At 42.4% G+C, this 26,107-nt stretch overlaps 1 protein-coding gene across 1 annotated transcript in view; it reads left to right on the top strand.

Annotated features, from left to right (window-relative positions):
- Nucleotides 1-25,708, top strand: part of LOC107185954 (lysine-specific demethylase 3B) — a 91,367-nt gene extending 65,659 nt beyond the window's left edge. Inside the window, 10 exon segments of the mRNA XM_015573729.1 lie at nucleotides 16,814-17,200; nucleotides 17,794-19,986; nucleotides 21,243-21,465; nucleotides 21,921-22,330; nucleotides 22,428-22,629; nucleotides 22,887-23,035; nucleotides 23,235-23,599; nucleotides 23,601-24,607; nucleotides 24,707-24,962; nucleotides 25,081-25,708. Of these exon segments, the coding sequence (XP_015429215.1) occupies nucleotides 16,814-17,200; nucleotides 17,794-19,986; nucleotides 21,243-21,465; nucleotides 21,921-22,330; nucleotides 22,428-22,629; nucleotides 22,887-23,035; nucleotides 23,235-23,599; nucleotides 23,601-24,607; nucleotides 24,707-24,962; nucleotides 25,081-25,393 (5,505 nt within the window). The 3' untranslated portion in view covers nucleotides 25,394-25,708.
- The last annotated feature ends 399 nt before the right edge of the window (nucleotides 25,709-26,107 follow it).

The raw sequence follows: 26,107 nt of genomic DNA, 5'->3' as shown, positions 1-26,107 counted from the left end.
AAAGGCATTAAAAATTGCTTTTTTCTCAAACAAGGTTTTGCAAATACGTCAATTAGCAGGACAGTATTTTTTGGATGCATTATGATTATTTTTCGGGCGCAAATGTAGGTACTTGTCGCCAATCGAATGCATTTTCAGACGATTTCGCTTGGAAATCGAAGTTCGATAGCCGTCGAGACGGGCGGCGGCTATTTTCAGCCGAACGATCGAACGAGTTGATTCAGAGTAATTGAAGCTCCGATATATCATGATTGGCTGACGTCGCCAGTATACGCGGAACTCTCGTCACGAAATTATCTTTCCCTCGGCCTGTCAACCGTCAGCTTTCGATCAAACACAGCGGATAAAAAAGTGTTTGATGGATAGGAAAATCATCTGTACGACGATACTTTTATGTGTCATAGACTGCATGGCATAACGATAAAACCACCCCAAAATGTTCACTTCTTATGTGTTGTGGTTAAAATACAAAAATACCAACTATACCGTGTCTGAAATCGTGTTGAGAAATAACGTTTCTCCAGAAATTGATAGATTATACTCCTTAGAACAAAGTGGTTCATTTTTATTTTAATCACAATACATAAGGATTGGAAATTTTGAGATAGTTTCGACGCAGCGTGAACTTTAATTAATTTTCATACGGTCAATTTTGAAGTGTCCATATTTTTGAAAATTTGTCCATAAAGGAGACAAATAGGACTGTATCCTCATTTTATTTAAAAGTTTTTCAGTAGTGCCACGTTATTATAAAATTGCATTTCTTTAAAACAATTGTAAAATAAATGGTTGAAAAATATTTTTTTTTAACCTAAATAATTTTCTTAATCGTTTATAAAAATGTTACTCCAAAAGGGGTTATGCCACGCAGGATATGAATATATCAACTCGGTTACCATTATTTGTGAACGATTTTCGAATATCAACTTTTCCAAGTTCCATCAATTTGATCGAACGGAAGACAGCAGAAGTAGTTGCACCTTTCGTGTTTTCCCTTCTTTTTCTCGCCCCGCGGAGGCCCCAAGACGATCACGAAAACAGGAAACAATACCGTTACGGACTCAGTTCCCGATCACTTAAGAGTAACTATCGTTGTTTTGTTAACTTATACGTAGAAAAATGAACTGAATCCAACATAAATGTTTTATCTTTAATTTGGTATTAACGAAAGTGCAGAAATAATAATAATTAAATTATAATTAAACTTTTAAGTAAATGCAAGGTGACTAATATTCTGATCACCTAAATCGTATATCATTATCTCACTCCGAGCTATCAAATTTTACGTCCAAATATCAAAATAATAATTATTTTGTAATTTTTCGAATTAAAAAAGACTTTTATTGTAAGAAACGTATTATTGTATATGATATCTATATACCAAACTGATAAGTAGACTGCTAATTTTATGCATTTATAGCCTATAGAGCTCTGTGAAATACAGAAAACAGCAAAATTGCCATCAGATGCAATGACTTTTTTATATAATTCCGAACGTAATAAAATGCTTAAGACAAATAAGGATGTCCTACATTTGCTCTTGTATTTACGAATTACTTCAGAACATGTAATTTTGCATAAAAATCCGCAGTCTACTGATCAGAAATTGGGTCCTGATCAGGAACTGGCCTCCATGACGGTATAACGATCGCGAACGATCCTGTGAAAGTAGGTCGAGCGCGAGGGACACGATCGAGCCAGCCAACCGCAAGGTGTTTCGAACGAGAGACGATCACGGTGTTCGTGTACAGACGGATCCGCAGCTGTTGCCCCCCGACGCGTGATACATACCGTCGATCGGATCGTTATCGTGCCCCGTCCAAAAAACACGCCGATGAATCAAATCGGTGGAGGCGACACTAGCGATAAAAACGACCTGTTTTACGAAAAGTAACACGTTTCATTTGTCTTACGAAGACTTAGCAGATTCCAATTTATCGTAAAAAGAAGCACGTTTCATCGTTTTCACCGATAACTACAGTAAGGTCTCGATTAGTGCGACATACTCGGGTCCACTTTGGAGCATTCGTGGAAAAGTCGAATGGTTTTCAGCTCCTCATAAATTTGTATTTTTTTTTCTCTAAAGCCGAGCCCTTGATTAGCTTCTGTTTACTCTGTTGTGATTGGTTCCACAGGGGGACTCTCCTCTAGTGATGGGAATAACGCCGTTGTTTGTGTTGCATTCATCGAGGAATCGTTGTAGCATGTCTGACATTCACCACGATAGCGAGCACCGTTTCGTAATCAATGAAATTCAACATTTTCGTTGATCATTCATCATTATATTGTAAATAAAAAATATATTTTGGTTAGTCGTGTATGACTCCACTGTGCTCGTCTTTGGTACGTTTGGCAACTTTGTTCTTGCACGCATATCTATATACGTGGTACGTGTTCAATTTTCCCGCCTAGTCAATATTCAATATTCTTATATGTAAAGATAATTATATTCTCGTGCATTATAATTTAGAAAATTAGAATTCACTAAAACACAAAATAAGTAAAATATTTTTTAAATGTATTTGTATTTCGCGGGTGTGACCCTACTTCAGCAACTTTGCCAAGTCTTCCACATAGTCCCAATAACCATCCAATCACCTACATTAGTTTATTACCATAAAACTCAGGATTTATACTTTCAGTACCTAGTTTTTAGTTAGCAGTTCTAATTTCTGTGAATAAAAAAGATTATATGTACTTCCGGTACGAAATCGTAAGACTGCCGATGAGAGCTGTGTTGAAAACTCAATTTTTGACAAGCATTTTCTTATTTATTTCATCGGCGATCGAGTCTCAAATTTTTATTGTGTGTGTATTTCGTTCTAATAAACAATCTGTATAAATTTTACGTAATTATCTAGTCTTATGAATTTAGTACGTACCACCTTAATCTGATGCTTTTCGCAGCTAGAAGTGAAACGTGTGCTACTTTTCGCGATCGACTACCGAAGCGTGCTAGTTTTCGTAGCGAAAAAGCACAACATGCTTATTCTTCGTCGCTGTAAATGAAAACATGCTACTTTTCGAGACCAAAATCGAAACGTGCTGTTCTTCGTGGTCACAAAGTCGAAAGTGCTGGTCTTCGTAAGAGAAATGGAGAAACGTGCTATGTTTCGTGACGCACATAGAGAGGATCGTCACAAAACGGTGTGTTATCGACGCTCGAATGTCGGGCATTATAGGTGTAAAATGATCCACGTCGACGACGGCGACGGCTCCGGTTCCTTCGCCCGTTATCTGTCCTCTTATCACGTCAGCTATCTCTTTGCTGGAAGTATAAATACCAGGTCTCCGTCGCGATAAGATACCGTTTCGCTATGTTATTCGCAAACAGCCGACGCAGTTTCGAATTCGAACCCTGGTGGCAGACTATTCGATCGCGGTCGCCGATCGTTGCTCGTTTCCTATTGACGAGCACGACGAAGTTGTTCCTTGAAGAAACTTACGGAATCTTGGGCGTTTATCCTGTAGTGTTTTGTGAAGATTCGTATTGAAAAAAGTTCGAAAATCTTGATTCCGTTAACCTTTTAATTGTTTTATTTAAAACAATTAAAGGTTTAATTATTTTTTAAGCTGTGACTAGTATACTCGACAGGAGCAGCGTAAATGCATTCGTAGTAAAATTGAAATCAATTTTAATAAAATGGTAAAACTGCTCTTGCGACTGGAGCGCCATCTACACTGCGTGGCGTAACTATGAAACTAACCTAAAATTTGTCAATCCTAGTGTATTGTGGTGAAAATAAAAATGAAATACTTTTTTTCCAGGGAATATAATGTACCTTATTCTGGAGAAACAGTATTTCCCAACACGATTTCAGATGTGGCAAACATGGTTCGTTTTTATTTTAAACACAAGACATAAGAATTGAAAATTTTTGAGTGGTTTTATAGTTATGCCACGCAGAGTATTGTCAAAAAATAGTCACTGCCGTATCAAGCAGCCCTCGCATATATACTGCTGCATATTTCTTTTTTTTTCAAGTGATTCTTTTTTGTATGTTCTTTTTGCTTTTGTCCTAAAATATTCTACACTGTGTTAACACTAATCGTACCACGGCTGGTCAAATAACTGATTTTAATCACGGTACGAATAGGTATATAAGAGTATACAGGGTGTTCCGCTTAAAACGGATCACCTAAATAGCTTCTCTATCTGTGATCATACGAGAAATATTTTTTACATAATTTAAATGGCTCAAGAGACGAATCGGATGGTAGAAAAAATTATGTGAGTGAATTTAAAATTTTTAGAGTTCAAGGTCATTTCAAGGTCATACTATTATACATTAATAAATGCAAAATAAGTTGGCCATAATGTACAACAGGAAGAATGATGTGCGTATACGTAAGAAAAACATGAGTGACCTTAAAAAAGCAATTAAAAAATGACACTTATACAAAAATTTTCCCATCATCCGATTCGTCTCTTGAAACCATTTAAATTACGTAAAAAATATTTCTCGCATGATCACAGATAGAGGAGATATTTAGGTGGTCTATTTTAAGTGGAACACCCTGTATAAAAGAAATTTTACTTTAAATAGCAAATGCAAATTTTATGCTTAACGACGAGTATACTCGACATAAAGTCATCTCAGTAGCGACACAGACTATTTGCATCGGATAAAGTAATGTATCGGAAAATTTCTAACTACTATAAACGTTGTAAGAATGATCCAAAATGATATTGCACATGCACGCAATCGACAGAAGGCGTGTCGAAGGCGCGTTTTCCCAGCGAAAGGCTTGCCAAACTGGCGAGAAATGTCTCCCCCACCCCGACAGGCATATTACGCTCGCCATTCACGGCAAACCGTCGTAAATCACCGCGATAACGTCTTATTTCCGTTGATAAACTATAGGGACGAGCTATCGCGGGTAACAGGAGTGTTCGTCGTGTTTCCCGGGTGTTCCCGTTGAGGTCGTTCGATGACCGATTGCGATACCCGCTGGTTCTCGTAACCAACACTATCGTTTTTACATTTCGCGAATAGTCTAATATCTTATGGGAACAATAAAAAAAAAAATTTTAGCAGTTAGAATAACTTTGAAATCTTTGATTATTAAATTCCATTCTAGATCGAACGTTTCAACGTGTAAAGACGATGGGCACGATATTGTGTTCTCGTAAAATTAAGCATTTTTTAAAATCGCATATTCCATGTAACTGCAATCAAGGGTTGTACGCAGCCCCGCGTGCACAGGGGTGCCATCGTAGCTGTAAGGGGCCCTAACATACCTAGAAGCGGCCTGAATCTCAAGCTGCAAATGTCATTTGTAAATTAATATTTAAAACGACTGCTGACAATATTTCGTCAAAAGGTACACGCTATTATGCCGCATCCTACTCAATAATAATTACTATATTGGTAAAAATTAAACTGAAGATTTTTTTCTTTTTTTGAAATAATTTCCACGTTCATTTTCCATTAAACTGCAGGTAACCCATTCTGAATTGACATTGCACAGTTCTGAATAGACCAAAGCGTGTTTGAAATTACAGTTTCGGCTACCGAAACGAGGGAATTTATACAACTTAATGGTTTTACGAGGACACAAAATCATTCCCATCGATTTTAAGAAGCATCGATCACAACGATCGAGGTTTTTAAGGGTTACAGTTTTCGGATCAGGCGCCATTTCTGCGTGAGAACGGAGGTTGATGCCTCGCGAGGCATTCACAACGTTTTAAAATTGAAATGGGGACTGGCAGGGGAAAGAGCTTCCATTGCGGTCGAACGAGCAAATCGTCGAACGTGAATTAATTGAAGCGAGTCAGAGGGTTAGAGAGGGGGACGGGGCAGTCGGGATGGAGCGACAGTGGGAACAAACGGGGGTTGATTTACTTGCCTACAGTCCCTCTTTTGTGCCAGTTACTCCCGGCGTTAATACGTCCCCTTTTCACGCAGCCCGCAGCCCGGTAATAAATACACTAAACTTCACGCTTTTACTATGACATACCTACACTACCTGCCACAAGTATGGAACCAGGTCTCTGTGTTAAATGAAATTGTATTTCATTTAAATTGAGTTATTTGTTATCGTTTAAATTTATATTAATAAAAATAATAAGTTGAAGTTTAAAAGAAGAAGTTCTCCTATACAAATTGGAAATAAGAACGAGCAGAGCGGATTATCGCTCCACGGGCACCAAGCCAGCTCTTCGATTTATATTTTCCCCAAATTTGAATGGAATAAATTCTACCAATCTCGTAACTTTGATCATATCGTAACAAAATACAATCAGTTACTGTTCTATCAATCATGAACTCTGGTCCAAATACTTTTGGCCGGTAGTGTATTCTCACAGTAGTATCCGAAAGTCTTGAACAGCCACGATGTGTCAGTAATGAAATAGGAAAAACATATCTATACAGAGTCTGGTCGAATAATATGAAAAAGCAGAGGCACCACGTGATTCCTTATGAGAAAATAGGAAAGACAATGTAGAAAAAAAAATTTTTTAATTTTCGGCGCTTAATTTTTCGAGAAAATCGACTTTGAATATCCGCTGGATCAGCGTGTAATTGAATTGGTCTTTACTAGCGCGTCTGGTCATTGCATTCCGTTTCTACTTAAGGTAAACGTACCAATGAATGAATACTTGAGATTTTGTAATTATTAAAGTCGAATTTTAAATGATAATAATATTAATAGATATCTGTCCTTATACCTTTTCATAACGTATAGATTTCAATATAGAAAATGAAGAAAATGTAATTAATTCAATTTAAAAAAAAAAAACAGATTTCACGTTTATTTAATTAATATTAATTTCTTTATGAATTCATAGACAGCATAGGTTTCTGAGAGTAGTTTCTGTGCTAAACCTCATTAAAAAGTCAGCGTTACACCTGGGAACCTTCCCTTGTCAATGCCACGAAGTCTTCGAGCACTCATCGAGGATTTACTGTATTCTGTATTCCTTCCATATAACAAAAGGGACTTTCCGTTAAATAAATTTACATTATTATTCTATTATTATAATCAACCTGAAAGAAAAAAAAACAGATGAATGCGTCTACCACGAGTGCATCTGCATCTGCGCGCAAAATGTCATCGACGTGGCCCCCGGGTCTGCGTTCGTGGAACTTGTCGTCGAGCAGGCGTGCAATTATATAATTAATATAGCGGGTCTGGTTGGCGCGATAATAATGGCTCTCTGTTCCCTTCGCCGTTGGTTCCTGTCGATCGAGTCTCGAGACTTTGCCTCGAATTCCTCGAAATCAAGAGGAAGAGGAGGACAAACCCATCCAGTCTCGACTGTCACGCAGATGTGAAAGCGTGTTGTTTTATTCCCAGTGACTTCGTTCGATCACCGCTGTGTCTCGAGACTGCCACAATAACGATAAAAATGACTTCGGTTTCGTTAACTGGAAAGCGTCAGAGATAGGAACATTCACAGTCGGTCAAAAATATCTTCCTACACCGTTTGAAACAAAACAACTTTTTTTAAAATTACGCCAAATAACTTTAATATTTTTTTGTGAAATTAGAAAGATTAGTTTATTAATCGATGTGGAAAGCAAAAAAGTTTTGTGAAAAACTAACGAAGGTGGTTTTTGTAACTTGTTTTATCTGAGACTGTAATGAAAATTTGTAAAATACATTTCTTAGATCTTTGTTATTTATATAACTCTTTAGGGTTAGGTGGGTTAAAAACTGTCCCACCCTTTGCTTAGCTTTTTATGCATGGTGGGATATATTTTAACCCACCTCGAAAAGTTCAAGTTACTCATATTCATACAGTTTGATATTTTATTCTTATATAATTTTTTTTATATTAAAAAAAATTCTGTGCAACTAGGGTTTTTGTTTTCTTTAAAATCGTGTGCTTCGAAGAGTTAATGCTGAAAATTTCATCGAAATCTGTTAACGTTGCTATGGGATACAAACTGTTAAAAAATATTCAAGATCGCAGTTTTTTGCGACTTTCGCCGTACAAGTGTAGAAAATCTAAAGATTCTTGTATCTTTCGATGACTGTCGCTCGCTTCTGTAACAACCGATCTCAATAAAAATTACAGCATATATAACTAGCATAAACCTTCGAAATGTATTTATCAAATCGTCATTACAGTCTCATATAAATAATATTGTAAAAAGCGACCTTTACTATTTTCTCCGTGGATTCCGAGCAATAGCAACTTTTCAAAGATTCTTTTACACATCATCCAGTAAACTAATCCTTGAAACTTCACAAAAAAAAAAAAAACTCAACTCGCTTGGTCCAATTTTGAAAAAGCTGTTCTGTTTTAATGTTTTTTCCTTCATGAGATCGGTCCAGGACGAAATACAGGACGTAATTTCTTTTATTTCTGTCGTTATTTCACTCACGTTACTCTGTTATCATCATTTTGATGATTAGTACGGAATTCTCTCTATCTTCGGTCTATATCCAGCACACACCAATGGAAAGTTATCCGCACACTCGAGATAGAAGAATTTTTACTTTCACCTCGAAGATTTTCGATCGGTACTGTGCAGTACAACTTCCAGAAGTAAAGTTGAACGAAGGTGGGATCGTTCTCGTTAGCTACAAATTTCATGCCGGCTATTTTCGTCCGGCATTTTTATATATAGGAGACCAGCGGAACGAAGAAGTCGGGTACGCGTCTGTTTTCATTGCATTTTCTCTTTACTTTCTTCTCCCATCCTGCCGTTGTTCACGAAGGCGCCTGGATATTTTCGTCGCGACGTTATAAACTGAGACATTCCGCGTTGGTCCTTCCCCCATTATCTTCGTCCCTTCGACCACGTGGGCAATTTCGTCTCCTAATTAACGCTCTACCAGCGGACGTCGAGTCACTGAAGACCCATTAGATACGTACAGATTTATAATAAATATTATTTCGTCTCAATTTATATATTTTTCTTACCTTATTATTGTTCTATTGGATATAAGTGAAAGTTCTGTCGTTTTGAAACGAATCCAAGGTTCTTAATGAGGTTTAGTGAACCCCAAGCATGTTTGCAATATCAATAGAAGTTTATGTATGTTTGTTCTCTTTCATTATGCGTGAAACATTATTAACAATTGGTACGCCTGACCTGGGTTTTTCTTTTAATAGAAAATCTCCACTTGGAAATTATTCGAACCATCTTTGGCATGTTCCTGAGATTTTTACAGCTTCGTCAAATATACCACCATAAGTTTTTGGTATGATCCACGCTAAGAAAAATTAGACAGAATTTGATGCATTTTTAAATTGAATTAAAGGGTTCAGTATGCAAAAATATTTTCGATCGAACAACTAGCAGTAGAATAATCTAAGCTGTTCTGCGTTTCCTGGTCTACCCTTTATACGATCGCGATCGTAACGTCCGACGAGAAATTCGCGCGCGATGACTCAGGGGGCCGGCCCAGGCTAGAGATTCGCTGGTATAATTCGCGCACTGTGAATCCGTTGCGCTCGTTAAAACACACGTACACACACATGCATACGCATGCACGGCCGATACGGCTGGCCAGTTGCGAAACACGGGCAAATTGATGCACGTTTAAAAAGCGTGTCGTGTAGAGAAGAGCCAAGAGAGAGAGAGAGAGAGAGAGAGAGAGAATAAATACCAGTTCGCTCGACAAACCGGTAATCAATAAAACGAGCGGATTTTTTTTTTTTCTTATCTCCGTCGTGTACCGCGTATAAAATGTGTCACTCTTTTATGGGTTTTGCGTTTATCGATGTTCGATGGCGCACGTTTACGCTTGGACAGGTTCAAGATTCAGTGCTTGGAAAGGTGAACGTTAAAATTGGCTCGCGAGCACAGAAGATACATTCACGGTAGAGGATTTTAGATTAGCGGGAGTGGGGGGAGGGGGATTACTGTTCGTGGCTATAAAGGTTCGTAAAAGAAGGGCGTACAATATTTTAAATGCTTGAACAGGCCGGAATTTATGTCGCATAGTTTCTAAAGGGTATAATGCCCACAAGAACGGCACATGGGTTTAGGTAATTATGAATAGACTGCAGATTTTTATGCAAAATCAAAGTTTTTAAAGTAATTTATAAAGACAGGAGCAATCGTTATTTATTTTCCCTTTTAAGTATCTTATTCGATTTAGAGTAAAATAGAAAACTCGTTGGATCTGATGAGGTTTGTTTTTTTTTATTGTATTTCATAGACCCCTGTAGGCTATAAATGCATAAAATCCGCAGTCTAATTAGGGGATTCGCGAAGTCAAGAAACTGACCTGCCTTCTAGTGGAAAAAAACATAGAACTAGTTTGGAGAGTAGAACCCTACGTCAAACATTGTAAAGAGTAAAATTCCTTTAAAATTTTTCAACGATTCGACGAATAGCAAGTACAGAAGGGCGTTTATGTGGACCATAATTTTCGCGAAGTGCACGTTGAGTATTCAAAAAAGAAGGTCTATTTTCAGAAAATTTTTGGAAAATAACCAAACGTTCTTGAAGCGTGTATTTACCCATGATAAATTGTCAGAGTATACTGAAAAGACAAATGACAGCTAGTGACATTTATAACATTTTAAACATGGTTGCTATTCCATTTCAAAATCATATCATTTTTATTGGAAAACTCTACAACGGCGTTCTACGTGCCCGTATTTCGTGCGCGTATATTTCAGGCCTCGACAAAAGGTGCAGAGCTGGTAGGGGGCTGGACAAAAGCTTGTAAAACGCTTGTTAAAGTCGCGCAAGACACGCGCTAGGACGGGAGAGAGAGAGAGAGAGAGAGAGAGAGAGAGAGAGGAGACGGTCCGAATCCGAGCGATTGCACGTAATAAAAGCCAGAACGCGGCATTCAGGCTCAATCAGGGACTGGCTGCCATTGGTTCGTTGACTTTCTCTTCCTGAACTCTTAACCCGTGACGCTTAATCTGCTTTTTGTTCCCTGACGGTGTATGCTCGCTCGTGTCTGGCCTGCTGGATCATCCTTTGGAAAGTGTATTATTCGCCAGCCTACACTTGCCAGACCGCTACACACTCGGCATTACAATTTTCCACGGAGATTTTCTGGTCCAGATCTTCGAATCGTCGATCGATTCGAAGTTTATCCGGTTGAATTGAAATCGAAAACGGTGATAGTGATGTTTCGAATTGTTCTAACTCCATTTGTCAAAAAGAATTTCGTTGATCAATCTATGTGCGTGTCCCGTTGGTCCAGAGAATACAAATTCATCATAATATAAAGAAAATTCCATCTAGGAAACAAGAAATATTTTTTTTTTTTTGCTGATAATGGTCGTATCTCCAATTGATAACAACGATTAAAACTTTATGTTGATGACAAGATAAATTTTGATTAAATACTCTAATAAATAGCTGTTCAGTAGATGATATTATAGCCTGTTTGATTATTTGACTACTTTCCTACGTTTATAATATTAAACTTCGTGAACTTTACTCTATTGAAATTAATGTGAATTTTGCATTATCGTGAAATTTAATTTATTATACATTATTCTATTGTACATGTTAAAAACGTAGGTATCAGAAAGAATCGGTATCTATTTTATACCTACCCAAAAGTATCGATACTTGTTTGATACCTATACGAGAGCATCGATACCTATTTGATACCGACTCGAAACATGAATACTTTTCAACGTTGAGTGTATTCATACATTTTTCACGCAATATATTTCAGTTCATTTATGGCAATAAAAAACACATAAACATAAATTAGCTATGTTCCATAACAAATCAAAGAAATGAAACTAAAAACCATATACCGTATATACCATATATTTGTATACGCAGTGATAAAATAACCGAAATCAAACATAGAAAAAATTCCTTTTTTTAAATGTAAAAACCGTATGAAAGCGAAACCGTGTAAATCGAGAGATGGGTGTATGTGTCTCGCAAACACAGCGATAGTATTGATTCTTGTCGTCCCCACATTCAGTCAAACTCCATGTCACTCAACACTCGGCGCTCGAACAAACATGCTGCCGAAAATATCGATTTTTCGTGTAGATATCAAATAGCTATCGATACTTCTGTGAGGTATCAAACGGGTTCCGATTCTGTGTCGTATTGGTTTGGTATCGATTCAAGGAGAATCGGTATCGATACTTAATACCAAGTACTCAAAGTTTTAACACGTATCGATACTTCCGTGAGGTATCAAAAGGGTTCCGATTCTGTGTCGTATTGGATTGGTATCGATTCAAGGAGAATCGTATACTTAATACCAAGTACTCAAAGTTTTAATACGTATCGATACTTCTATGAGGTATCAAAAGGGTTCCGATTCAAGGAGAATCGGTATTGATACTTAATACCAAGTACTCGAAGTTTTAACACGTATCGATACTTCCGTGAGGTATCAAAAGGGTTCCAATTCTGTCTCGTATTGGATTGGTATCGATTCAAGGAGAATCGGTATCGATACTTAATACCAAATACCCAAAGTTTTAACACGTATCGATACTTCCGTGAGGTATCAAAAGGGTTCCGATTCTGTGTCGTATTGGATTGGTATCGATTCAAGGAGAATCGGTATCGATACTTAATACCAAGTACTCAAAGTTTTAACACGTATCGATACTTCCGTGAGGTATCAAAAGGGTTCCGATTCTGTGTCGTATTGGATTGGTATCGATTCAAGGAGAATCGTATACTTAATACCAAGTACTCAAAGTTTTAATACGTATCGATACTTCTATGAGGTATCAAAAGGGTTCCGATTCAAGGAGAATCGGTATTGATACTTAATACCAAGTACTCGAAGTTTTAACACGTATCGATACTTCCGTGAGGTATCAAAAGGGTTCCAATTCTGTCTCGTATTGGATTGGTATCGATTCAAGGAGAATCGGTATTGATACTTAATACCAAATACCCAAAGTTTTAACACGTATTGATACTTCCATGAGGTATCAAAAGGGTTCCGATTCTGTGCCGTATTGGATTGGTATCGATTCAAGGAGAATCGGTATTAATACTTAATACCAAATACCCAAAGTTTTAACACATATCGATACTTTCCACTGAGCACTTTGTGTGTCGAATCGATCGAATATCATCAATAGTATTGGTATCGATCCCATCGTCAACTATAGGAGCTGCCAGGAACGTATGTAGCTTCTCTAGCAACGATACGAATCATTGAAAGACAATATACACACACAGTGCGTGTGTGTGTTTGATGGGACACACGCGTAGAATACAAACAGACGTGTCGAATGAAAGAGAGTGCACCATCGGGGTAAACAGAACACGTGGGTTGACATTTACTCGGCCGGCTCGATTAGCATAGTAAACCTTCTTCTCGAACGAGACTATAATTAGATTCGCGGTCTGTTCACGACAGGCTGCTACTCCCTCACCGCGCACGCACCGTTAATTCTCCTTCTGCTGCTGTTGCTCTGCTCCTCCTTCTGTTCATCGTAGACTGAGATGGATTTTATCTGGTGACTCGACAGGTCGACCTTGACACAGTCTAATGAAAAGCATTATGGACGCGGTTGTACCCCGATGTGCAAACTCGGCTTCCTCTAGAAGAAAAGATGCCGTAGAAGAAAGTCTCCTACTACTTAATAAATTTATTTCAAGTACTGAAATTAATGTTCAATCAAATGTTAATTTGGTGTTAATTAAAATAACTCCCGAAATTAAGTGGTAGAAAGCTCTTCGACTACCTCACTTTTTCCCCTACCGGAAACCGAGCAATGTAGGGGTTGGGGCCTCCTAGGGTAATAGCTCCCCGAGTAACGCCCACGGTAGTCCCAATTGCGGGACCATGCGATAACTAAAGACGCTGAGTCAAAGCTGGGCCTTGGAGGGGTATAACGAAATTCCACTACCCCAGGAAATCACGTACTAAACTAAAGTAGGGCCTCCTACCGCTTGATAAATTTATTTTAAATACTGAAATGAATGTTAAACCGAATGTTAATATCGCATAAATTTCAATAATTCCCAGACCAAGTGGTAGGAACCTTTCCCTTACATCACTTTTCCCCCACCGGAAGCCGAGTTTGCACGTCAGTGTACACTTACGAGCAAATTCAGTTTCCACTAGGGGGAAAAAGTGGCGTAATATAAAGGCCTCCTACCACTTGGCAAATTCATTTTAAGTACCGAAATAAATGTTAATTTCACATAAATTTCAATAATTCCCGAGACCAAGTGATAGAAGGCTCTCCTGCACTGCTTTTTCCCCTAGCAGAAGTCGAGTTTGCTCGCGAGTGTAAATCACTTTCTGCTTTGGCGGGATTTTTTTGTCGACTGTGTTTTCCCCTCTTCGTCGACGCGAGACACCCTGTATATGGAAAAAACGGTGGCGTGTGTTCAATCGTGATCGGGGATTGTCACGAGGCGTAGACTTCGCGATGTTTGTCGGTGCAGCTCCCAAACGTGAGTCACGATCGGTGTTTGTGGTTCGTGTTATCAGCCGTCGGGAGGCTCGTATCTCTGATAACTCGAGAATTCAAATTCTCCGTAGCCAGTCTCTTGGTCACGCCGGTTTTGTCTTTCGAATCCTGCTCACTGTTGGCCGATGATGATTCAGAATTCCGACTCTGGTGTGCTATTTCAGAGCCACGAAAGTATGTATATGTATATATCTATTATACAGGGTGTCCCATTTAAATTGATCCACTCGAATGTCTCGGAAACTGTGGACGATATTAAAAAAAGGTTTTGGAGGAAAAATTAAGTGGTATCAGGGGGCACACATTTTAATGTTAGCAACTTTTTTCTGTGTAGACGCGTGGAGGTAATATGAAGGTCAACGTTGTTTTTTTTTTATAGAATCGTGTATTCTTTAGTGCACTAATTCGACATAAGTGACTTACAAGGAAAGGCACGGAACTGTCCCCCTCCAATTTTGATGAAACTGAGTATGTCTGTTAAGAAGTTAAAAATAAGGGATACGTTTTTTTTCTGAGACGCGACTTTAAGGGGTGAAACCACCCCTCGAAGTTTCGACCCGAAAGTACTATCTCGAAAACCAGAGGAGATACATGAAAACCTTTAATGTACGAGGTTTGCGTTTTTTTATGTAGAATAATGTGGTGCTAACAAATTGTCCAAAATATAGTTAGTTTATAACAAAAAAATTTAGGATCGAAACTTCGAGGGGTGGTTTCACCCCTTAAAGTCGCGTCTCAGCCGATAAAAAAAAATACGTATCCCTTATTTTTGACTGCTTAACAGACATACGAAGTTTCATAAAAATCGGAGGGGGACACTTTCGTGCCTTCCCCTGTTAATACTTTTATGTAGAGAATAGCGAGTAGCATCGAGTGGTGCGTTAAAAAATATACGATTCCTTTAAAAAAGAAAACAAAGTTGACCTTCATATGACCTCTACGTGTCCACATAGAAAAAAGTTACATCAGAAAGTGTGCCCCCTAATATCATTTAATATCGTCACTGGTTAATATTGTCAATAGTTTCGGTGATATTCGAGTGAGTCTCGATGTAAATGGGACACCCTGTTTATATACTCTTCATTTAGATTCGCTGAACTTTGGGATTCGCTGAAGTCAGGAGGCGGTTCCGATATATGTATATAGGAAAAAATCTGACGATTGCATTCCGTCTCTGCTCGCTGGGATCAGAACGGCTGCGCGCTGGTTACACGTGGAAAGTCCCAGTCACGCAGACAGACGGTTTCTTATCGGTTTCGCAAGTTCGCAACGTATAATACGATTCCCGTCTGCCTACGGTATACACACATTTCTGCATATCAATGAGAAACGATAAGACGCTTAAAATTAACCGCGCTGGCAGAAAACCACAGAATCGTTCGCGTGGCCATTTCACTCCCTTTTGAAGGTGTCGCAATAAATCGATGTAGATTATGTATAATGTCGGTTGTTCATGCATCGCCAAGACCGAGGACGACACTCGCAATATCTCTCGTCTCACAGCGGGCAGCAACGAGACGGTGTGTTTGCGCTGTTCCCCGGTGTGGGTCAAAAATAGGCCGCCTTGAAATAAACACATATCTTGCCCCGTCGAACCGCTCGCGAAACGGTCGTGTCACCAGCCTAGGCCCCACGGGTATACACTTTCTCCTCCTTTCCGTGTGTCGGTATCGCCAGAACGCGTTTCCGTGGCTACCGACGATGACAGAGCGAGCGCAAAAATAGCTAGAGTCTAGAGCAGTGTTTCCCAACCTCTTTTGTATCATGCCCCAACTCTACGGATCAATAGCCCCCTAGTATAATAGTGAAACAAGTTCTGAAAAAGTTTAGCATTAATAGCTGCTTGAAACAACAAAAGGCACATAGGTAAAACTGTGTTGACGGGACTGACGGGATGTCAATGATTTTCTAATTGCCCTCTAAAATATTCCAATTACCCCTTGGTGGGGCGTACATATTGGGAAATACTGGTCCAGAGGCTCGAGAACATGTACAGGGTGTCCAAAAAAGATGGGACAATCCGCAATATGGACATTCCTCATGCAACTACAAATCGAAAAGTCCTTTACCGTTTCGTAATCCGAAGCATCATTTCCGAGATATCGGCAGTTGAACGAACTCCAATCAGCTGAGCGGTGGGATAGTGTCCTGGGGGTCCGTACGCTTCTCGACCGTGTCTACGCATGCGTGCCGCCCACCGCTCAGCTGATTGGAGTTCGTTTAACCGCTAATATCTCGGAAACGAAACTTTGGATTGCAAAACGGTAAAGGACATTTCGATTTGTATTTCTTCGAGGAATATCCACGTTGCGGATTGACCCATCCTTTTAGGACATCCTGTTATATGTTTATGCTCGAGAACGACCTGAGATGGGCGGTGACGAGAACACCGAACAGGCGTGACGATGACACTGGCGTCGTCCCGCAACGAACCGCGAAACTGATTGGCAGTATTTATTGAAGTAGGTGTCTCATGTTCCACAGAGAAAGATGCAATCGACGTCGATGGCGTGGAACACGTTCATACCGTTGCCGCCGCCAGGAAGCAGAACCCATGCGGCCCCGCATTCGGGGATGACGGCGCACGTGGGTCATCATCATCCCGGGCCAGGAGCGGCGGGCGCGCATCCTGTCACGGTCGCGCAGCAACAGCAACGGGAACGGGAGGAACGGGAACGGGAGGCGAGGGAACGTGACGCGAGGGAGCAGAGGCAGAGGGAAAACGAGAACCTGGGGATGAGGGAACACCTGGCAGCGGCCGAGAGGCTACACAGGCAAGCCGAGGCAAGAGATCATGCTGCGGCACAGCAGATGGCTGCTTATTATGCAGCGACTGCACCTCCGACTCAACAGGTATGCGAACACGAGAGCTTGTCTCTCTCTTTCTCGAGCTTCAGAATGAACATCATAAACGGAGTTGTCTAGCGCGATAGCGCGCGAAACTCGAAAGAATCGCGATGAAAACTGATAGGTTCTTGCGGATGAACTGCCGCAATGCCGGTGGTTATCGGCCATTGAGGATTACGTCATTCCATCCGTAACGGTTCTACGAATACACACATAGGGTAGAGGAGGCAATTACTGTGTGCCCTGTACTTCCATAGTTTTCGCTAGTCAAAATGAACTTTAGTAATTCGATTGACGTTTATTAGGAACTTGAGGTCACATTTTGTTTTTGAAGAAACAAATATCGAAACTTCTTCGAATGCTATTAAGTATAAGAGAAGAGATTATGGAGTTAATTACTGTGTGCCTAGAATCTCTAAAGATCAGTAAATGCTGTGCTTTTTCCCCAAATATGCCTCAATAGCTGCCCAATAAAAATGTAATATTTAACATACTTTAATAAATTTTAGAGGAGATAGAATAATTAAGAGCTAGAGCGACGACTGATCCGTCGACAAGAAAAATCGTCTTAACGATTCACCGTTCCTTTTGTCCCGCAGGTGTCACGACCATCGAGCGTACCTGGTAAAGTCGATTACCCGCCACCTCCGGCGCACTCGAGGACATCGAAGTCGTCGCTGCCAGTCACCAGTATGCACGAAAAACCGCCCTCGGTGGTGGGCCCGTCGCATAGTTCCCTGCCGAAGGTCGAACCTAACGTCGGTCTGTTCAGTTACTCGACGTACCAGCCCCAGTCGTCGTACATGCACGACATCAAGGTGAAGACCGACGTGGGGCAGCAGCACAAATCGTTGCAGAACAAAGGAGGTTTGGCGGGCGGCCTCGACAGGGATCATCACGGTCGAGAGGTGCTGCAGAATCCACCGTCGCTCCTCTCGGATCACAAGAGCTCGGTGATCGTGAAGAACGAGGGCCGGGAGCTGCCGAAGACGCCGGTGTCGCAGCAACACTCCCCGAGCCCGAAGATCATGCCCTATCTGAACGTCCAGTCGGTGGCGCCGCAACACAAACCTTACGAGTACAGGAGTCCCACGCAAAGTCCGCACCATCTTCACCATCTAGACGGTGGCCTGCAGTCGTCGAAGAGCATACAGCAGGGCCATCATAGAAGCAGCAGCGGTCCAACGACCGCTCAACAATTACCAAGTCCCCATGGGCATCCACCGCCGCACTCGCACAATCGACAGTCACCGCACGCCCAGCATCCACATCAGCCACCGCATCCGTCGCCGCCAGAACCGCGTTATCTGACGAGGCCGGAACCGGCCGGGTTACCTTACGCCACGGCGAAGTCCTCGTATCCGTATCCGCATCCGCATCCGCCCACGGCCTCGCCGACGTCGCATTACGCCGCGCCAACGGCGGGCTCGAAGCCGAAAGTGAGCAGCCCGGCGCCGCCACACATCTACGGGAAACCGAATTCCGGTATCATGACCGGTACACCGGTGTGCCGTGCCTCGGAACCGGCTGTCGTCGCCCCGATACCGCTCACCTCGAAACCCGGCAGCTCGCCTTACCAGCAAGTGCCTCATCATCACGGGGCGCCACCGCCGCCGTTGCCGCCGCCCGCGCATAGCCGATCCGTCTACGATCCGCGTGGTTTCACCGGCTCGATGCCCGCAGCGAAGCTACCGCCGCCGCCGCTTCATGGTTCACCGCCGACAGCCGCATCGGCCCCTTTGTCCAGGCCGATCGCGCATCCCGCTCATCACACCAGTCCCCATCAGCAACCCGGTCAGACGGTGCAGCACGCGCAACCGCAACTGAACACCACCTTTCAAACGCAACCGCTCGATCTCGGGGTAGAGAGGTCCGGTTCGCCGAAGCGAAAAGCACCGACACCGTCGTTGACCGAGACCATCGGCCACCAACCGGTGTCGCTCGAGGTCTGCAAGAAACGGCGTACCGAGGAACCGCAGCAACCGTTGTCCCTGCAATGCGTTGGCCCGCCGATTCTATCGCGTGTCAGCGAACCAAGCCCGTTGATAGCCTCGGCCGCCACATCGATCACCACCGTGGTCAACACCGCGGCACTTCTCGCTCAACCGAACAGTCAGACCCAAGAGCGTATCGTAACCGCGGTCAGTCCAGCGCCTAGAACAGCCAGCGGCGATGGTTCTGTAAGACCAGCGAGCACGGGCAGCGTCAGCTCGTTGAATCCAACGGTGAGCGCGGCACCCAGCCCAGCACCCATACCAAGTCCAGCCCCATCGACGGCGCCCAGTCCAGCGCCCAGCGCACCTGGCACGCCAGCGAAAGCGAGCACCGCGAGCACGGTGGACAGCGAAAAATCGAACAGTCCAGCGCCCCGACCTCCTAGCAGCACCAGCTATCCGGTGCACAAGCTGAAAAAGGCCTGGCTGCAGAGGCATTCCGGCGAGGACGGAACCGAGGACACCACCGGAGTGATCGGTAGCGGTTCCTGCGTCACGTTGCCCCTGAACATCGCCCAAACTCCCACGCAACCGATCAATAACAAAGAACGCGATGCATCGTCGAACAACAGCAACACCAGCACCACCTGTCTGCCGAGTGCCGTAAACTCGATCCATAATATCGGCAGCATGGCGGTGAACAGTATCAACAAAAGCAAAGTGACCGCGAAGAGCAGTCGCAAGTCGACCAACAAAGAGTCGCTTAACGGTCACGCGACAGACACGAAGAATTTGCAAGAGGACTCGTCCAGCAGCGACCCGGAGAGGAAGTCGCCGCCGAAAAGGAAGCCACCCAAGGTATCTATATGGATTGTATTTATAGGGTGTTTCATGACACGTGAAAACAATATTTTTATACGCCCCGTGTTCGAGAGACCGAGATTCACTCTCGATGAATCGCGCGCACGACAAAGTATCGTCGTCCTCGGTTATGAAACATCCTGTGTGTACGTGCGTGTGTCTATATTTTTTTCTTTCTTTTTTTTCTAAGTCGGCTGTTTACATTTAGAAAGACTATGGTTTCGCCGTTGCACGTGTTTGCAATGCTGTTGCATGTGCAAATAGATTATTCCTCGTTAATTACTAGTTATACTCCAAATAGATTCTATTCGAAGCAATTAGTCGTCTTGTCGTAACAGTATTTGTTCCCGATCTCGTTTTCTTTCTTGTTTCCTTTAATGAAATCGCTGATTCATCGCAAATAATTTCCAAGTAACGATATTTAAATATGATTACCTGGACAAATCGGAATTACTTTCGAACGAATAGAATCGAATACGTGCCTGGAATTTTGGAGTATATCTAATTGTTTGGTTTTCTATTATGTAGTTGTTTCTTCGTTAATAGGATCGTGATTATAGATTGAGCTTTTTTTCTTTTTTTTTTTTTTTTTTTTTTTTTTGAGTAGTACAGTGCTGGAAAAAGCGGAACAAAGACAGATCGGTCTGTACTGTGACGCGCTCAGTCTACTTCGTATTCGAATTTCCCGCTTCAGCCGGGACGCCATTTTGATAACACGAGCGCACGTAGAAAAGCGGTATTCCTGCGTGTGTCGGAACAAGTTCTTTCGCGTAAATTTAACGTGTTTAGTAGAAATTTATGTATCTTATACATTGTTATGATTCACACGAAGAGCATAACATTCTGTGGATAAGTATGGTAATATATTAGATACTTTTAATTCAAAATATTATTCTTTTCTAAGAGAACATAACCTCTTTCGACCTCGGCGAGAAACAGTCTCTTTTGTTGATTGTTTTAACGATTATTTCGTTTCAATTGTTGTCACTAAGCATTATTAACGTTAACGATTTTTCAATAAATAATTGTACGTTTACGAAAAACATTTTTAAGAAAAGTTTCAATTTTTTTATGCATGATTTATAGCCAGTACATAATTCGTTTAAATGGAATTGCTTATAGTGGTAGGCCATTGTAAACTGTGTGTACTTATAGAGGAGCTAGAACAGAAGACATAAGTTGGTAGTGTTTGGCAGTAGTTTCGGCAAGAGCATGAACTTCCTGACTACTTAATAATCTATGCCCTGTGGTAGGTAAAACGAAAGAAGGGCGTCGCACGGAGGCAGCAAACAACCGCGGAAGATCAGCGGAGACGAAAGGATGACAAGCAAGGGGCAGTAGCTGGTGTAGGCAGCGAGTCTAGTAATGAGAGCGAAGCTGGTTCTGCCAGTGATACCAGCGAACAGTTGGGTTCTATTCAACCTGCATCGAGGGTGCGGCATACCACAGTCAATTCCAACAATTCCTCAGGAAACGGTTAGTTAACGTAGCTTCTTGTAAATGGACTCCCCATCAGGTGAACTAACTATTCACTTGCAGGGTAAGTGATCTGTGTTCCATGGTAGATAAGCTTACTCCTCCCTATAGAGCTGTGCGGGAACCCTAGAAATTCCGGAGTAAACGTTCAAAAGGAAATACAACTGTAAATTTTGATGTATTTAAAACTTTAGTAATATCCTGAGACTCTTTAGATTCGCGAAGCTCTTGAAAGCATTGTAATCCTGTCTCGTACACTTACCCTGTTTCTTTAAATATACATTTGCATTACTTCTCTAATGTAATTTTTGAAATGATGACATAATTGATATTGATATATCCATGAAAGATAATATAACGAGCTTTTTAACACTGAATATACATAAGATCTATGTAAACGACCGAACGAATGCTTGGCAATGCCACTCAAACGAATGGTATCTTCTGTTCGATAGGAAACAACAAGGAACCCAGGAAACGAGGTAGAAGACCAAAGACTACGAAAGGTAATGAAGTGGGTGGCGAAGACCAGCAACCGCGGCAAAAGAAAGAACGTAGAGACGACAGTACGAGCGGTGGTAACAGCGGGCCAGGTGGAAGCGGTGGAAGGGGCGATCCCTTTCGTAGACCGCCAATATCACAACTAAAGAAAACTGGTGACAGCTGGTTGCAAGACGGTGCTTGTTTCGAAGTCGCCCCGAAATTGGCTAAATGTCGTGAGTGCAGATGGACACCGCACCAGCGCTCGAAAAACCTTCCACAAAATATTTTCTGCAGATTTTATGCATTCCGTAGATTACGGTACACCAAAAATGGGCAGTTGGCTATAGCAGGATTCAGCGACCCGCATAAGGACGCGTCTGAGGTGCGTTATAGGAACATAGAAATCTAACGATAAATAACTTCTTTTTTTTTATTTAAGTTAAACGAGACTAACGATTGTTGTTGTTTTGACGTTACAGGTAGATCTTCGGTTATGGTTACCAGGCAAAGATGGTTCGGACACGAAGAAAGATGAAAAATCTGACAAGAACGATAAAGACAAGGGTGACAAGGAGGATCTGGACTTGGAGATGGCTCACAGATTACTTCGTCAGGTTGGGGACCAATTTTGCGATCTATTGCATCAAGAAAAGGACGCGCTCCAACAGCACAAGGCCGAAGGTAAGCGTAGTTCGTTTAAATCAGATCTTTTCGGAAAACTAATGTTTCAAGATACAAGCTGAAATGTTACCATGCATGTTCAATAATGTCTGTGTCTTTAAGAGAAGGGAAAGTTCGTTCTATAATTTAATTATTCGATTTAACTTAATATTTTTGTTATTTATGTGGATTCTAATTACTTACGTTCGCTTCTTTTGATTTCTTTTGATCGCATGATTTAACGCTTCGCGTATTCGATTGTTCCTTCACCTTGACAGCAAATTCGGGACTTATAGACGGAACGGTAGCTTGGAAGCGAGTGGTTCAGGGTGTTCGAGAGATGTGCGACGTGTGCGAGACGACACTTTTCAATTATCACTGGGCCTGCGGTAAATGCGGTTTCGTTGTGTGCATCGACTGTTACAAGGTAAGAAACCACCGTCATTCTTCTACTGATTCTGTATTCTGTAATGTAATCGAAGCGTGATGATAAATAAAGTATTGATAATCCGTGATATACAATTACCAAATAACGAGCTTTTTAACACTGAACCATATTAACGTTAAGTATAAGCATGTTACATACGTGAATGCAAAAGGTTTACCAAGTATTCCATTATAATCAGGGACGCAAAAATGGAACGATCAAGATTTGGGGTGAAAGTGGAAAGGACAGGGACGATTTCTCGTGGCTTTTGTGCACCAACAGACAAGTACACGAACCCGAACGGCTCATGCTTACTCAAATCATTGCCGGCGACAGCTTGGTACGTCTTGGACAACGGCTACACGAGTGCCGCGGAGAGTGGGGAATACCACAGCACTGCGGTTGCTCGTTGGTCGTTCAGACATCACCCAACGACTATCTAAGAAACTTGATAAAGGGCGACACGGTACCGGTTATGAACGGGAACGTGAAGCAAGAAATCAAGGAGGAGAAGAAGGTGAACGAGTCCAACGGATCATCGGAGAACAAAACAAATGGTGAGGACTGGTTCGAGCTCGGATTCCGACGAGGATCGGGATGGCAATTACTCGACCCTTCGGGAGTTGCTCATCCGACCGTCCCACAAGTCGAACGGCAACGGGTCCAGATCGAATTCACCGACGAACAATTCCAGCAGCGTTAACGCCCCGTCCGGCAACAACGCGCCTAACAACGTAACGAAATCGGGTAAAAAGTCCAAGATGGACACGCTGGACGAGGTGATATCCAGCGTGATCGAGCACAGCGTGAAAAAGGAGAGGGAAGGCGGACTGGACGACGAGAAGCCAAGGGAACTGAAGCATTTCGTGAGACGATACAAGTGGACGCAAAAGGGAAGGGAACCGTTGCCCATTCGTATCATGACGCTCACAGAGAGCAAGAGCCTCTACCCGGATGTGCCGCACTCCTGGCTATGCGACGGCAAATTGCTCAGGTTAAACGATCCGAATAACCCTAACAACTATCGAATATTTCAAGACCAGTGGAAACGTGGACAACCGGTTATCGTGTCGGACGTCGCGAAGTCTTTGGACATGAATCTCTGGCATCCGGACTCGTTCGCCCGGGACTTCGGGGACGAGAAGAACGATCTAATCAACTGTATGACCGGAAACCTGGTACCGAATCAACCGATGCGTAAATTCTGGGAAGGATTCGAGCACTTCTCGAAACGATTGAAGGACGAGAGAGGGAATCCGATGTTACTGAAATTGAAGGATTGGCCGCCGGGCGAGGATTTCGCGGAGTTGTTGCCGTCCAGGTTCGCCGATCTGATGAAAGTTTTGCCGTTGTCGGAGTACACCCACCGGAACGGAAGATTGAATCTTGCTAGCCGTCTGCCCGACTGCTTCGTCAGACCGGATCTGGGGCCGAAGATGTACAACGCTTACGGGTCGGCCCTCCATCCGAACAAGGGTACGACCAATCTTCACCTGGACATTTCCGACGCGGTGAACGTTATGGTTTACGTTGGGATTCCGAAGGATGCCGACAACGATGAACACGTCAAAGGTATCATTGACAGTCAATTAAAGCTTTGTTTTCGAATAGACTAAAATGATCGAGGTACGGTGGACTAACGCGATACCGCATATTGTTGTGTCATTTTAGAGGCATTGAGAGCGATAGATGAAGCAGGCTGTGATATCTTGACACGGCGACGTGTTCGCGAACGAGGAGAAGCACCCGGTGCGTTATGGCACATTTACGCGGCCCGGGACGCTGATAAAATTCGCGATCTTTTGAACGCGGTGGCATTGGAACGTGGTGCCCGTTTGGAACCCCATCATGATCCGATTCACGATCAGAGCTGCTATCTCGATGGACCATTACGAGAACGCCTGTACCGCGAATACGGCGTCGAAGGGTAAATATATATACATATATACATACAGAATCGTTGATTCGGGCTTTGTTAAAATTATATAACCGTATTAGCAGCAGCGCATAAACGTGGAACGTAATTATCGTCTTTCGTTTTGCAGATACGCCATCGTTCAGTGCCTAGGTGACGCGGTATTCGTGCCGGCCGGCGCGCCCCATCAAGTCCGTAATCTTCACAATTGTATAAAAGTGGCCGAGGATTTCGTATCGCCGGAAAACGTTTCGCATTGCTTCCATCTCACGCAAGAGTTCCGCGCGTTGTCGGACACGCACACCAATCACGAGGACAAGCTGCAAATCAAGAACATAATCTATCACGCGGTGAAGGATTCCCTGACCGTTCTGTCGAACGTAAAGGATGAGACGCTGACTAAACTGAAGGCCAACAACGAGATTAAGAAAGAGGAGACGTAGCCCTAGGCCCCCTGTCGCGGTCGCAAGAGCCGTTGTTGATTCGTTGTTCGATTTCAAATCTCGCTGCAGCAAACCAGCGAGTGCAACCTGTTGCCGCCCCTCTGTGCTCTCCCGTTAAGCGCGGCGTATACGCTAATCAGACCGGGATGACAGGAGAATCCGACGATTTAATGATTCTCCGGGAAAACCTGTACCGAGGTGCAAGAATTTGTTGTGATATTTGACGAGTAACTCAAAAGTTTGATTTTTTGATATTGGCTGAGCCAATCAAGAGAGAGAGAGAGAGAGAGAGAGAGAGAGAGAGAGAGAGAGAGAGAGAGAGTGTGTGTGTGTGTGAGAGAGATAGAGAAGCGAGAAAAAGAGAGAAGAAAGGAATATTCGTTGTTTCATTTGAATGTCCTTTTTACGTGTTTTTCTTTTTTCCTTTCTCGAGTAAAAAAAGAAACGCGAGTTGGCGGACATGAAGTCCCCGCGAGTATTTTCATTGAAGCATTGGAGCCGGTGACACGAGTCAGTCGTGCACCGCGGCGTCCATTTACCATTGTGATACCGGGAGGAGGACTTTGGATCATACATTATTTGTAATTACTTATATCGTGCCTGTATTCAATACATACTGTCTATATTATATAAATGTAGATAATCGATTTTACTGTGTAATGAATTCTTACTATAGCAAGTACTGCGAGAGGATTGTCTAGAGGTACCTTTGTG

This window comes from Dufourea novaeangliae, unplaced genomic scaffold, assembly GCF_001272555.1.
Source record: "Dufourea novaeangliae isolate 0120121106 unplaced genomic scaffold, ASM127255v1 scaffold54, whole genome shotgun sequence".
Classification (NCBI taxonomy): Eukaryota; Metazoa; Arthropoda; class Insecta; order Hymenoptera; family Halictidae; genus Dufourea; species Dufourea novaeangliae.
Note: the sequence above shows the minus strand (reverse complement) of the source record. Positions and strands in the feature narration are given on the sequence as shown.